At 57.6% G+C, this 15,499-nt stretch overlaps 1 protein-coding gene across 1 annotated transcript in view; it reads left to right on the top strand.

The window, feature by feature from the left end:
• Window positions 1-1,549: 1,549 nt before the first annotated feature.
• The window catches only part of ATCAY (ATCAY kinesin light chain interacting caytaxin), a 31,687-nt gene continuing 17,737 nt past the window's right edge, over window positions 1,550-15,499 (top strand). The window contains exons 1-2 of the mRNA XM_012769300.3: window positions 1,550-1,626; window positions 3,700-3,817. Coding sequence (XP_012624754.1) covers window positions 3,741-3,817 — 77 coding nt within the window. The 5' untranslated portion in view covers window positions 1,550-1,626; window positions 3,700-3,740. The remainder of the gene's footprint in view (window positions 1,627-3,699; window positions 3,818-15,499) is intronic.

Genomic DNA, 15,499 nt, shown 5'->3' with positions numbered 1-15,499 from the left:
AGGCAGATCCACAGAGACCGGACGTGGACTCGTGGGTGCCAGGGGCTGGGGAGGGGGTAGGGGTGACAGCTGATGGGGACAGGACTGCCATTTAAGAAAAAGTTCTAGAACTAGACAGCGGTGATGTTCGCACAACAATGTGAATGCCCTTCATGCCACCGAGTTGTACAGTCTCAATTAGTTAAAATTGTGAATTGTAAGTTGTGTGCATTTTACCATAATTTTTTTAATGTTCATCACACTAAAAAAAAAAATCAAACTGGGCAATGGGATGGAGGGCGATCGGGTGTAGAGTGGAGGGTGGAGGGGGTCCAGGAAGGCTCTTCGGAGGAGGTAACTTGTGAACGGACACACGAACAACATGAAGTTCTGGAGACATGCGTTCCCAGCACAGGACAGCGCGTGCAAAGGCCCTGCGGTAGGAATGAACTGGATGTGTTTGCTCAGAGAACAGGCAGAAAGCCAGCCCAGTAAGTCAGAAGAGGAGGAGCGAACAGATCCGGATCCTCAACAGATCCTCACTTGGGGTTATCATATACTTTGTTTCTTTGGGCTATTGAAACAAAATATAATACCACTGCACGGGCCGGCTTAAAACAACAGAAATGTATCGTCTTGCCTTTCGGGAGGCCAGGAAGTCTGAGATCAAGGTGTCCCACAAGGGGTGGCTCTTTCTGGAGTCTCTGTCGGAGAATCCATTTCGCGCCTCTCCCTGCTTCCGTGGGCAGCTGGGAACCCCCGGCCAGCGGAGCCTCGCCCTGATCCCCGCCTCCGCCTTGCACGGCCGCCCCTCCCCCGCGGTCTCCTCTTCTCTTCTGGGGACACCTGGCATTCAATCTGGGGCCCACCCTCCTCTACGACAGTCTCATCTCAAGATCCGCAACTTGATTCCGCCTGCCGAGCCGCCTTTTCCGGAGTCCCCGCCCGTCCCACCGCGCCCTCGGGCTCCCTGGGTGGGCGCCACCCCCGCCCGCGCACAACCGCGGGGCGCTGCAGGCGCGCGGGTCTGTGGAGAGGCCGCTGCCCCCCCAGACCCGTGGGGTTCGGGGCGCAGGCTCCCTCAGCCGTGCGTGGGCGTCGGGTGGACCCGCAAAACGGGGGCCCTGGGACAGTTTTGATCTCTTTGGCCGCTTAGGGGACACCCCAGCCCTGCCGCCTTGGAAAGGGGACGTGACCCCGAGACCTTCTCCCGCACCCGAGTCCTACGGAGCGGCCGCCGCGCCGCCTGTGCCCCGAGCCCGCGCGCTCGCTCTCCGCTGTGCGCAGCCAGCGCCACCGGGAGGGCCGCGCCTGTCCCCCGCGCCCGGCCCCCGCCCCGCCCCGCCCCGCCCAGCCCCCCGCACGGGAGCGGCGCCCGGCCGCCCGGGCCGCGCAGCCCCGCCAGCGGGAGCCGGCAGGAGAGGCGTCTTCCTCGGCGACAGGGCGCAGGCGGCGATGGCGACAGAGGCCGCGGCCGCCCCCGCCCCGCGCCGCGGAGCCCGCCGCTAGCTGGGCCTGCGCTCCCGCCGACACAGGCCCCTGCGCGGCTCCGAGGGCCGGGCCGCGGGGCATGCCCGGTGGCCGCGCGCGGCCGGGGCCGGCCTTTGTGTGCCCGTGACGCCGGGAGAGGCCGCCGCCGCCGCGGAGGTGAGTGCGGGCGGGCGGGCGGGTGGCGCGGGGAGCCGCGGCCCGGGACCCCAGGCCCGCACCCGGTCGCCGCCCGGCGGGAGGCAGAGCCCCGCGCCCTTCGCGGGCGCTGCCAACAGCTTAGGGGGCAACGTAAGCCTGGGCGGCCGGAATGGGCCGCCCCGCCGCTGTCGCCTCCTGCTCACAGCACACAGAGGCCCGGGACGGCCACCGCGGCGACTGGAAGCAGGGCCTGGGCGCAACGGCTGGCCGGGGCCGGGAGGCGGGCGGGGGCGCGGGCGCAGACCCTCCCGGCTCGGCTCGGAGCTCGGAGCTCGGGCGGCCCCGGTCGGAGCGCAGGTGGGCGCCCGCCCCCGCCCCTCCCTCGGCCCCTCGCCCGCCCCAGTGCGGAGCGGGATGTCAGTGCGGGAGTGACGGGTCCGGGGACGGCCACGCCCGGCGCTTCAGGGGTTACGGAGCGACACAGCTGCGGGGGCCCCCCACGCCCCCAGGACTAGGGCCGCGGATTCCTGGGGCGCAGATAAGGCGACAGAGCCCTCCCTCCAGAGAGCTCTGGGACACGACGCAGACTGTCGCCTGCCGGAAAGGCTCTAGGCGGTGGCCGTTGTGCCGATCCTCCGATGGGGATTTTTTCCCATGCTGCATGTCCCCCCCTCCGTGAATGAATGACGACATTCAGGACGGAGAACCGAGCGAGAAACCGGCACCGAGTGGGGGAGGGGCCGCTTTGGCCATCGCCTGCCGGTTCCTGCCGGCTCACCTGGCTCGGCTCCCTCCGGGTCCCCTCCCCAGCCGCCCCCCAAGGCAGGGCCGCCCCCCCCCCACGCTGCGGCTCCCGGTGGGTGGGTGGCTCGTTGTTGGGCGCACCAGGTGCACGTGGGGGGGCAGCCGGGGGCGTGACTCGAGCCAGGGGCCTTAGACGCTGGAAAGGGGACATCGCAAGACAGCAGCTGTTGGGAGGACGGAAGGAGGTAACGGACGGGCTGACGGGGTGGCGTGGCCCCAAATCCTGTCACTAACGAGCAAACAGAGAAACAGCCATTGCCTTCAAAACGGCCTCTCAGCCTGGGATCTAGGGACATGGAGGGCCCCACCCTCCCCGGTGGCGGGGGCCGTCCTGGGCAGCACCCCTGGCCTCCAGCCTGGAGCACCCCCTCCCCCAGCTGTGACGAACAGAGAAGCCTCTAGGCATCGCCAAATGTCGCAGGGGTGGGGGAGGGGCGGCAGACTCTCCCCCAGGTGCCAACCGCTGGTTTCAAGGCACAAAACCGGTGGCGGTTTGGTTGAACCGTAAGATCCTGGAGCGCTCTGCCCCGAGGGTGCCGCAGAGGTCACCTCTCATTCAACCCTTTCCTTTCCAGACAGGGAAACTGAGGCCCAGAGAGGCAAGTGGTCTGAGAGTCTGCCGTGTCCCCGGACAGACCCAAGTTCAGGCTCACTTGGTAGCCCTGATCCTGCCCAGACCACCCCCTGGAGGGCCCCCCCTTGTCCCTGCCCCGCCGTGGGCTCCTCGGACGACAAACACAAAATGGGCATTTTGTAGTCGGTGGTGACGGTGACCTCTTTCCACACTGCCTCTGTTAGCCCTGAGGTCAGCAGGTTGTTAGGACTCACTTCTTCTCTGGAGGACAGAGGGGCAGAGCAGGTGGCCTGGTAGAGGTGGCAGGTGGAGATGAGTTGGATTTAACCAGGACCTCTTTGAAAATAGGGAAGCTTGAGCATATCAGTCATTCACACTTTAGTATAAATGACTATTTGGATTTATTGCTTCCCAGTTGAGGTCCAAGGTAAGGGAGGGAGAATGAGTCTATTTGGGTCCTGGCTTTCCCAGGAGAGGGTGGAATTCAGAGCTTCTCAGGGAGGGGTGCTTACAGCTGAAGGCTCAGCCCCTCACCTGGGTTCAAACTCTAGGCCCACCTGGGTGTTCTCAGCTCTGTACACCTCTGTTTTCTTTCCTGTAAAATGGGGAAGGCCCAGCGAGCTGGACAGCGATTCAGTAAGCGGGGCTGCACGTGGGGTGCTGGTCTTACGATTATCGCCCAGTAAACCCCATATTCTGCGCCTCCCCTTCAGAGCTCACCCCGGCTCCAAGCCGGCACCCCCTCCCCGCCCCCATGGGGACCACTGAGGCCACGCTGCGGATGGAAAACGTGGACGTGAAGGAGGAATGGCAGGACGAGGATCTTCCCAGGTAGGACTTCCAGGCTCCCGAGTGGGCCGTGGAGGGCGTGGGCCGGCACCTGCCCCGGGCGGCTGCAGGCGGGGGCACCGCAGGTGGGCAGCGAAAGCTCCTCTGGAACTGCCACCTGGGCGGGCGTCTCTAAGCGGCGCTGGCCAGGCCTGGCCCGGGCTGACCCGCTCCGCACCCCGTGAGCGCTGAGACCGCGTGGGCAAGGCCTCCCTGTGGCCTCGTAGCCGAGATCTGCGCCCAGCACGGGATGGATGTGAGGTTGATCCCCCCCCCACAGCTCCAAAAGAGCCCCCCTTACACTGTTTTCAGAATTCTAAACATTCTCCTAAAACAATCTCATTTTACTACAATATTCTTACCTGGGTTCCCACGAATCAAGTGAGAGTGTGTTTTTCCATGCAGCCGCCGGAGGGACCGTGTCCCGGCCGAGCTTAAAACCCCTTAGGCAGCCCAGGCACGGTGGCTCATGCCTGTAATCCCAGCACTCTGGGAGGCCAAGGTGGGAGGGCCACTTGAGTCCAGGAGTTGAAGACCAGGCTGGGCAATATAGCAAGACCCCATCTCTAAAAAAAGTTTTTTTAAATTAGCCAGGTGTGGTGCACATGCCGGTAGTCCCAGCTACTCAAGAGGCTGAGGCAGGAGGATCGCTGGAGCCCAGGAGTTGGAGGCTGCAGTGAGCCCTGATGATGCCACTGCACTCCAGCCTGGGTGACAGACCAAGACCCTGTCTCAAAAAAAATAAAAAAAATAAAAACCCAGGCAAATGCTTATTCCATTGAAAATCCAGGGTCTAGGCCGGGCGTGGTGGCTCACTCCTGTAATCCCAGCACTCTGGGAGGCCGAGGCAGGAGGCTCATTCAAGGTCAAGAGTTTGAGACCAGCCTGAGCAAGAGCAAGACCCTGTCGCTACTAAAAAGAGAAAGAAATTAATTGGCCAACTAAAAATATATAGAAAAAAATTAGCCGGGCATGGTGGCGCATGCCTGTAGTCCCAGTTACTCAGGAGGCTGAGGCAGGAGGATCTCTTGAGCCCAGGAGTTTGAGGTTGCTGTGAGCTAGGCTGACGCCACAGCACTCTAGCCTGGGCAATAGAATGAGGTTCTGTCTCAAAAATAAAATAAAATAAAATCCGGGGTCTAGCTTCCCCCTGGGTCTGCAACCTCCTTTCCCCTCGACCTTCCTGCCCCGGTAGCTGCTGTGGCTCCTATCTGTTCCTTCTTGACCAGCTTACTCTTAACCTTCAAACTTGGCACTGGCTGTTCCCTCGGCTCAGAATGCTTTTCCCTCGCGCCCAACTTCACTTACTTTGGGTCTCTCTGCCCACAGGCCACATTTTCAGGGAGAGCCTCCCTGGCCCCTTTCGTCACCTCCTCCCCAATGGCCTGAATTGCTTCCGTCCTGAATAAAGGCTTTATTATGACGGTCCTCCACAAAGACAGCCACATCCCGGTCCCTGCAACCTGCCAATGCTGCCTCACGTGGCAAAAGGCACTTTGCACGTGGGATTAAGTTCAGGATCTTAAAGTGAGGACATCACCCTGGATGGCCCCGGGGGCCCTGGGTCAGCACAGGGTCCCCCCACGAGGGGCGGGGGGGGGAGGGGCAGAGAGACTGGAAGACACTCGCTGCTGGCTCTGGGGGGAGGAAGGGCCCGGCAGAGGGACGCGGTGGCCGTTAGACACTGGAAAGGGCAATAGAAGGTTCTGCCCTGGAGCCCCAGGAGGGCCCCGCCCCGCCAGTGAAACTGGTTTCAGCCTCTGGATTTATAAGAGGACGCACGTTGTTGAAGGCGCTCAGTCCTGGCAGTTGGGGGGATGCTTGCACGCCGCCAAACAGAGCCCCGCAAGGGCACAGATCTTTTTTTTTTTTTTTTGATCACTGTTGGACCCCAGCCCCATGATAGTGCCTGGCATACAGTCGGCACTCAATAGATACTGGGTGAATGAATGACGGACACTGGTAGGAATAAAAGAATCATGCGGGAAGGAAGCTGTATGTATTTTTTCGAGACAGGGTCTCTCTCTGTCGCCCAGGCTGGAGTGCCGTGGCGTCATCACAGCTCACTGCAGCCTCCAACTCCTGGGCTCAAGCGATCCTCCTGCCTCAGCCTCCCGAGTAGCTGGGACTACAGGCATGTGCACCACGCCTGGCTACATTTTTAAAAAAAATTTTTTAGAGATGGGATGTTGCTATGTTGCCCAAGCTGGTCTCGGACTCCTGGGCTCTAGCGGTCCTCCCGCCTCAGCCTCCCAAAGCGCTGGGATTACAGGCGTGAGCCGCGGCACCCGGCCAAGGTGCGTGACTCTGACTCCCTGGCACGAGCCAAGTGCTCATCTGCCTCTCCTTTGATGCAGGAAACTCGCCCCCAGGACATGGGGCGGAAGAGTTCGTTATGTAAACGATCTGGGGAGTTATGGTCTAAAGGGCTTGGGTGTGTTCAGCCTGCAAAAAGAGAATTTGAAAAAGCATTTGCAGCTGGGGGGGGACCTCATTCGGGGAGGGTTCCAGAAGGCAGAACTAGGACGCGTGCAGAAGCCTGGGAGAGAGTCGGGGTTGAACGCAGCACGGGAGGCTGCTCGGGATCGCAGGTCCCCGGCCGAGCACGCTCCGGCCGAGCCTGCCCAGCCTCCGAGCTCAGACGAGACCCGGCACGTTCAGGGCGGTGTGGCCGCAGAAAAAGAATATTTAAAAAAAATCTAAAAAACGTAATAAAATGACAGATCTCGATTGGGCTGATGTGTGGGAGATCGTGAGCTTCTTGTCCACTGCTGTCCAAGCAGAATGGGGCACCCACTGGGGAACAGGGGTCCCCCCTATTTAAGGACCTCAGGCCTCTCCTGAATTTAGCCATTTCCAGGCCTCTGAATCCCAGGCACCTGTGTGTTTGTGTGTAGCAAGAGGCGCCGAGACTCTCTTGTCTGTCTGGTACCAGCGTCCATGGGGCTTGCACTCACGCACGGTCTGCGAGTTTCAGCGGAGAGATGGCCCCTCTGTCGGCGCCTGTAGTTCTTGTCTGCTCACCTTAGCAATTTTTTTCTCCCTTCCACGGGCCCTTCTAGAAGTCTCTCTCTCCAACCCAATCTAAATAATATTGATGCCTAAATAGGCAGAAAGGGCCACCAGGCAGGGCGCGGTGGCTCATGCCTGTAATTGCAGCACTTTGGGAGGCCGAGGTGGCAGGATCGCTTAAAGCCATGAGTTCGAGACCAGCCTGGGCAACATAGTGAGATCCCATCTCTACAAAAAATAGAAATAAAAGAAGTTAGCTGGGTTGAGATCTTGTTTACCATGGAGCTCTTATTTGCCCTAAGTTTAGAATATGCTGAGAAAAGTTATCATTCTTACCAAAAATAGCAGTTATGTCATAACTCGTTAGTAATTCAGCAAAGTTTTAATTTTCTTCTTCCTTGAGCTCAGTTTTTAAAAGGCTAACACTTAAGAATTATTATTTCAATTGTTTATGATAAAAACATGTATTTAAAGTCAATATGACAGAAGCAAAAAAATAATAGATTGGGGATGATTTTGTCAATTTCTTGATATATTCTATATACTTTTTGTTTTGTAATATGTAAACCTTATGATACTGAAAAGGAAAGATTATTAACACAGATTATACTCTATCGTTCATGATATTAACATTTAGTATATCACAGAAAAGGTCTTCTAAGTAGCTCCAACTACTCAGGAGGCTGAGGAAGGAGGATCGCTGGAGTCCGGGAGTTCGAGGCTGCAGTGAGCTGCGATGAGGCCACTGCACTCCAGTGTCCTGGACGTTAAAAACCTTCTTCTTCAACCTGGTGTCTCCAGGCAGAAAACCACCCTAGACATAAAAACAGTCTCCCAGCAGCACGGACTCCCTGCCGTCCGTTCCGATGTTATTCGCCAAAAGGGCCTCATCTTTGGAATCTGATGTCCCGGTTCAAATCCCAATTCCCCAGCAGGTTTGCTCTGCCACCTGGGGCAGGTTCCTGGGCACCCCAGCGCCTCTGTTTCCTTAACCGTAAAATACAAATCTTAATCTTATCGCTCACGAAGTGGTCCTGAGATATTGGTCAGCGCCTCTGTTTCCTTAACCGTAAAATACAAATCTTAATCTTATCGCTCACGAAGTGGTCCTGAGATATTGGTCAGACGGCCGGGATGGGCCCTCGAAATGACAAAGGCTGCGCAAGTGAATGATCCTCTTTGGTGTCACTAATATTATTAGGTTCTGCCTTGCTCACTCCAGTTCTCTGTTCTGCCACTGATATTTTAAAAGCTACCCCAGCCCGGCGCGGTGGCTTCACGCCTGTAATCCCAGCACTTTGGGAGGCCAAGGTGCAAGGGCCACTTGAGCCCAGGGGTTCGAGACCGGCCTGGGCAACATAGTGAGTCCCCGTCTCTACAGAAAACGTAAAAATTAGCCGGGCGTGCTGGCCGCACGTGCAGTCCCAGCGGCTGGGGCAGCTGTCGTGGGAAGATCGCTTGAGCCCTGGAGGTTGCAGGGAGCTATGACCGCGCGCTAGCCAAGCAGTAGAGTGACAGCCTGTCTCAGAAGAAGAAAACTAGTTTTAAAAAAGCTGTCCCCACGCCCAAGCCTTCACGAGACAAACGTGGGGCCGGGGGCAGCTTCTGTGCGGACTGGAGGCCCGATCTGGGAGGGGTGAGGCCAGCGTAAACAGAGGACGGGGGTGTCTTTCGAACGGGCTTCGCTCAGCTGCAGGGGCCCCTGGGGCTCAGGGGCGCAGTGTCTGCAGGACTGTGGCCTCGCTGTGCGTCCCGGGCTGCAGGCGCGCCTCTGCCAGCGCCCGGCGTCGCCCACGCGGCTGCTGTGGTCCTCGTCTCTGGAAGAAACGCCCGCGGCCCCTTGGCGCGGCGGCCAGCTGTGGCCGCACACAGGCCCCTCTGTCTGGGCGCAGACAGCTCAGGGTCTGTTCGCCCTAGCTCGGGACGCGCCTGGGGGGGTGGCCGGGGACAAGGGTCTCTGTGCCTCCCTGCGGGATGTGAGAGCCCCGCGCTCCCTGCCCTTCCAGCACTTTCCCCGACTCCTTCGCCCCCGCCCCCCCGCCCTCCTGCTGCACAGGCCTGCGGAGCTAGAGCTGAGGGCTGCCTCGACCTCTCCACGTGTTCATTCTAATAATATGCACCCACTGCATACCAGTCCCTTAGAGCCTCACAACCCAGTGCAAGGTGGCAGCTGGGTTCAAGGCACTTCGAGAGCCCCTGGGAGGGGTCTGACCCCATCAGGGGCTTCAGGGGAGGCCCTGATCCCCTGGGAAGAACGAGGAGGGTGGAAGCAGGGGGAGGAGGCTGGGGGTGGAGGCCACACGTTCCAAGCAGAGAGAGCAGCGTGTGCCGAGGCCCTGGGCCCGGCAGAAGTAGGCTGGGGACTGGACACAAGCTAAGTGGGGAAACTGAGGACAGGGCGGGGGTGCAGGGTCAGGTGTCACACGGGTCCCTCAGCCCCTTTCCTTCACCACCCAGTGCTCTGGGCTTGGTTTGTTTGTAACTTTTTATGTTGATAAAGTTCCAAACTTAGCAAAAAAAAAAAAAAATCACAAGAATGGCAAAAGGAGTATGTGTGCACCTGTGCCAGGGCCACCCCGTGGTCAGCGTTTCGCTGCCTCTGCTTTTAGCGTTTGCCGGGTGTGCGTGTGTGCACATGCGTGTAGATGGCGCCCCGAGCCCACCCGTGTGTCTTCCTGAATACAGTGCAGAGGGTGGGCGTGCAGGCAGATGTACGCGTGCGGAAGCCACATGTACAAAAAAGGTTGGCCCTCCGCACACTCGGGTTTCACATGCCTTGAATACTGTACTTTGAATCGAGTTTGGTTGGAAAAGCCCACATAAAAGTGGACCTAGGCAGTTCAGACTCACATTGTTGAAGATCATCTGTGTGCAAAAAAAAAAGAGAGAGAGAGAGATTAATATATATAGGTGCCCACCTGTAGTCCCAGCTACTCGGGAGGCTGAGGCAGGAAGATCGCTTGAGCCCAGGAGTTGGAGGCTGCAGTGAGCTGTGATGATGCCACGGCACTCCAGCCTGGGCAACAGAGCGAGACCCTGTCTCAAAAAAAATCAAAAGTATATATAGAGAGAATAGCAACTATAGAGACCAATAATATAGCAGGTATAGAGACAGAGAATAGTATATGTATATAGAGAGAATGGCATAGCCAGGGGACAGCTTAGTGGAAATAATGTGTATCTATAGAGTTCAATATCCATCTAGTCCTCTATGTAACATAGAATAGGATACATACGTGTCTGGGTATATGTATGCGTGTGTATATGTACATATATATTGCTGACCCTTGAACAACACGAGTTTGATCAGCACGGGTCCACTTCGCTGCAGATTTTTTCGATAAACACATTGGAAAATTTTGAAGAGATTTCCAACAACTTGAGAAACCTCATAGATGAACCACCTAGTCTAGGATAATCAAAAAAATTAAGAAGCACGCATATGGGAAGTAACATTTACAGGATGTCGGGCGGGTGGGGGGAGGGGATGGGTAAATCTGCACCTGAGAGACGCCGTGTGCCCTGTCGGGGGATGGGCACCTTGTCGCTCTGACTTGGGCCGGTGCTAAGGCAATTTATGTAACCAAAGCGTTTGTACCCCTGTAATACTCTGAAAAATTTTAAAAATTTTTTAAATGAAAGATAAAAAATTAGGCTAGGGTCTTGTGCCTATAATCCCAGCATTCTGGGAGGTCAAGGCAAGAGGATTGCTTGAGGTCAGGGGTTCGAGACCAGCCTGAGCAAGAGCAAGACCCGGGCTCTACTAAAAATAGAAAAATTAGCCGGGCATGGTGGCACATGCCTGTAGTCCCAGCTGCTGGGGAGGCTGAGGCAGGAGGATCACTTGAGCCCAGGAGTCTGAGGTTGCTGTGAGCTAGGCTGATGCCACAGCACTCTAGCCCGGGCAACACAGCGAGACTCTGTCTCACAAATAATTAATTAATTTTTAAAAAGTGGCCGGGCATGGTGGCTCACACCTGTAATCCTAGCTCTCTGGGAGGCCGAGGTGGGCGGATTGCTTGAGGTCAGGAGTTCAAAACCAGCCTGAGCAAGAGCGAGACCCCGTCTCTACTATAAATAGAAAGAAATTAATTGGCCAACTAGTATATATAGAAAAAATTAGCTGGGCATGGTGGCGCATGCCTGTAGTCCCACTACTTGGGAGGAGGCTGAGACAGGAGGATCACCGGAGTCCAGGAGTTTGAGGTTGCTATGAGCTAGGCTGACACCACGGCACTCACTCTAGCCTGGGCAACAAAGTGAGACTCTGTCTCAAAAAAAAAAAAGTAAAAAATTAAGAAAAAGTTAGGTATGTCCTGAATGCGTAAAATATATGTAGGTATTGGTCTACTTTATCATTTGCTACCACGAACTATGCACAAATCTATTGTGGAATGTTAAAATTCATCAACACGCACACAAACACGTGGCCCCGTGCACAGTCCAGAAAAATGTAATCAAACACAGAGGTGCAGTATTAAGTCACAACTGCACAAAATTGACTATAACAACATACGGCAGCACCATAATGGCTTCGAGGCCACCTCCTGTTGCCGTCACGGTGGGGCGAGTGTGCGTCAAAACACCACGGGACGCTAATATCTCCGTGGGAGCAGTTCCGTTCCCTGCTATCGTGGTGGAAAGCAATCTCTCGAGGTTCTCGTGTATTTTTCACCGTGTTTAGCGCAATACCATAAACCCTGAATGTCACCATGGGCCCCCTCCGTAAGCGCCACTCGCGATGCCAGAAGTGTTCCCAAGAAGCAGAGAAAAATCACGACATTACGAGAAAAAGTCGAATTAGTTTGATTTCTACCCTCGGTCGAACGGTTGTGTTCTATGTCAGACAATTCAGCTTGTAAACAGATGGCATAAACTTATGGTATTGATAAACACAGTACGGAGCTGTAAATGTATTTTTTTTCTTCCTTGTGGTTGTCTTAATAACATGTCCTTCCCTCTAGCTTACTGGATTGTAAAAACACGGCATTTATATGGTCCGCACCATGCAGAAAATCTGTGCTCATCAACTGTTTTGTTCTCGATCGAGAAGAGGCTATTGGTAATTAAGTTTGGGGGAGTTAAAATTTATAACTGGATTTTCAACTCTGCAGGGGTGTTGGTGCCCCTAAGCCCGAGAAATTCAAGGGTCAAGTGTGTAGTAAACACGTGTGTGCGTGTATCTGTATACATATTTTCTAATTATTTGAAAATAAGTTGCGGACTTGAGGCTCCCTTATTGCTAAACACTCCTGTGTGTGTTTCCTCGAAGGAAGGAAGGGTTTATGCAACACTTTCTAACACAGGCATAATGCGATTGTCGTCATTGGAAATCTAGCAGTCACACAACACTGTCGTCTACGTGCTGTTTGGTAAATTTCACCTCGATCATCCCACAATAATGTCTCAAAGAGCCACCGAGCGAGCCCCGCGGGGAAGCCAGGTCTGAGACGCAGTCCGGGACCCTCCACTGCACGAGGTCGCGAGCCCCCGGGGAGGCAGCCGAGCCCGAGCTGTCCCGCTTCTCCGATGTCGCTGAGTCCCGGGCTAGGGCGAGTCCGGCGGGTGCTCTTTCCTCTCTTGGAGCTGCGAGTGTCCGTGGGAGCCCCGAGACCACGCGCACGGCCCACCGTCACCCAGCCCGCCCCGTCTGGGCACGCCTGATGCCTTCTGTCCGGCTCCGTGGTCGCCAGGGTGGCCGCACGCTCAGAGATGGGGACGTGCCCCCCTCCCGCTTTGCGTCTGCGCCCAAACTCCCCTCATCCGGTACGGACGCCGTCACTGGGTGTAGGGCTGGCGCGGCCCCAGTGGGACCTCGTCTTACCTTCCCGACACCAGCGAAGACCCCGGGTTTGGGGAGATCTAATAACAAGCTCCCTGGCCTTGAAAACCACAGCCCGTCCCCCCCTGCCTCCCCACCCCCCCAACGCCCCATTGTCACCCTCCATCCACCCCGCCCCCCACCTCCTTCCTCTGTTTCCCTGGCCTGCTCTCTGATGTCCCCTGAACTTGCCTTTGCCCCAGTCTCCGCGTAGCAGTCACCTCCTCAGGGAAGCCCTCCCTGACTGCCCCGGAAATGACTGCCCCTCCGTCCCCAGAAGTCCGCCGGGCAGGCGGGAGGGGACGCCGCCGTCCGGAGGCCCAGTTTCTTCCTGCTCGGAAAAGCCCCGGCTTCTGCTCTGAAGGCCTTTCGGCAAATCGCAGCCCTGCCGCACCCGCGCCGGGGAGGAAAGTCTGGACTCAGAGTCGCCGGGCCGCGGGCGTTGACACCCCTGCAAAAGGCGGCACCACCTGGACAGGTCACTGGGCGCCGGCGCTGAGAGCCACGCAGGGCTCCCTCCAAACGGAAGCCCGGCCCGGCCGGCCCCGGCGCCTGCTTTCCGCGCTCCGAGTCGCAGAGCCCAGGCCCCCGACTCGCACGGCCCCGCCCCACGACACGACACTCGGTCAGTGCCGGGCCACGCCGCACGACGCAGGTCCCGTGAGCTTACAGTGGAGGCGAAGAACTCCCGCCGCTTGCTGCCATTGTCACCAGGGCAACGTTGCAGCACAGCTATTTACAGGCGCACAGTTTTTTATCCTTACCCCGTGTCCTCACTGTGCCTTCTCTCTGTGTAGACACACAAATGGCGTTGTGTCACAAACGCCGCGGTGTAGGGGCACGCGGCGCGGTTCGTGGCCTCGGGGCAAAAGGCTGCTCTGCGTGCGGCCTGGGTATACAGTAGGCTGTGCCGTCTGGGCCTGCGAGAGTGCACGCCGCCACGCTGGCGCAAGGACCAAGCTGCCTGCCCGCGCCTTTCTCAGAATGCGTGCCGCCGTCAAGCAGCGTGTGGCCGGGTCTGAAGGGAGGGAGAGTAGGTCCCAGAGCTGTTCCCATTTTACTGATGAGGAAAACTGAGGCTCCGAGAGGAGAAGGCGTCGCCCAAGCCGACAGCCAGCCAGCGCGGTGGTGGCAGGGCTGGGGTTGGCCGTCAGACGCTCTGGGTGGCCCCCACCGTCTGTGTACCGCGCTGCTGGGGTTTCAGCCTTCCCTGCGCCACGTTTCAGCCGGAGCCGGGCGAGGCTGCACCGGGTGGGAGGCCAGCACAGGGTCCGAGAGGACCGTCCAGGGGCGGGAGGCCGAGTCACAGCCTGGCGGGAGCCCAACTCAGAGCCGGCCGGAAGGCGCTTTCCTCTGGCAGGAGGAGCTGGTGGCTGGACAGGGCCCCTGGCTGGGCCGGCGGGGGTTTTTTGTGCCCGCCGGAGTCTGCGCACGCTTGCCGGCCAGGCAGAGGGGGGCAGGCGAGTGTGATGACCGAGCGCCCGGTGCAGGCGTCAGGTGGCCGGGATGCAGTCTCGGCTCTGCCGCCTTGACCGGTTCCACCTGGGCAGGGTCCCCTCACCCAGCCTCAGTCTCCCCCTCTGTGCAATGGGCTTCGTCCTGCCTCCTGGGGTCACTGTATGGAACAGACAAGATCGCGCTGTGAGGGTCCCGGTGTGGTACCTGACGCACGGTGGACGCAGTCCCAGACTACATGCCTGTAGTCCCAGCCACTCGGGAGGCTGAGGCAGGAGGATCGCTTGAGCCCAGGAGTTTGAGGTTGCTGTGAGCCAGGCTGACGCCACGGCACTCAACTCTAGCCTGGGCAACAAAGCGAGACTCTGTCTCAAAGAAAGAAAAAAAGAAAAAAAAAAAATTAGCCGGGCATGGTGGCGCATGCCTGTAGTCCCAGCCACTCGGGAGGCTGAGGCAGGAGGATCGCTTGAGCCCAGGAGTTGGAGGCTGCAGTGAGCTGGGATGATGCCACTGCACTCCTGGGTGACAGAGTAAAACTGTGTATTAAAAAAAAAAAAAGAAAGAAAGAAAAAGAAAAACAAAGATTGCTATCCCTTTAGAAGGGAAGGTCTCCTGATCCCAGAAAAGATGGAAATATAGACTTTTTGTGTCGCATCTCTGATTTGGCAGCAAACGTTTTTGACCTTGTCATCCACGGGAGCCGGGAGACACCTGATTCACCCCTTTCCTCCAGGCCCTGAAGGTGCACTGGGAACAGAGCAGTCACTCAAAGGACATTTGATGAATGTGTCACTGGGGACAAGAGGGGGGGAGGGGGACACCCGGTACATAGATACATTCCACCCCGAAAACGCTGCCAGCGCACGCCCTAAGCGGAATAGAGGCGAGGCAATAAAACCGCTTCTTAAAAGGAAAGGAGGAAGCGTCCCGCCGTGCTTCCGGGCCGAGCAGCTGGCCCCGCAGCTGGCAGGCGGCTCTGCGACGCGGAGAACAATTCCTCCGCCGGCCGCCCGGGCTCCCCGCGCCCGCGGCCCCGAGCAAAGCTCCTCTGCCTGGAATCAACGTCTCCCAGGGGAGCGAAGGAGTCAGAGCTCCGGGTCAACCTTCCAGAAGGAGTCCAGGGATTGCCGGATTGCGCATGCTCTGAACGGGAGTCCGGGGCCACCTCAAAGGGACACCAATGTATATAGTTGGCCACGTTTCTTTTTATTTTTGTTTTTCTTTTTTTTTTTGAGTCAGAGTCTCACTCTGTTGCCCAGGCTAGAGTGAGTGCCGTGGCGTCAGCCTAGCTCACAGCAACCTCAAACTCCTGGGCTCAGGCGATCCTCCTGCCTCAGCCTCCCGAGTGGCTGGGACTATAGACACGCGCCACCATGCCTGGCTAGTTTTTTCTATGT

Source organism: Microcebus murinus, chromosome 27, assembly GCF_040939455.1.
Source record: "Microcebus murinus isolate Inina chromosome 27, M.murinus_Inina_mat1.0, whole genome shotgun sequence".
Lineage (NCBI taxonomy): Eukaryota > Metazoa > Chordata > Mammalia > Primates > Cheirogaleidae > Microcebus > Microcebus murinus.
This window is presented reverse-complemented; position numbering and strand designations above follow the sequence as displayed.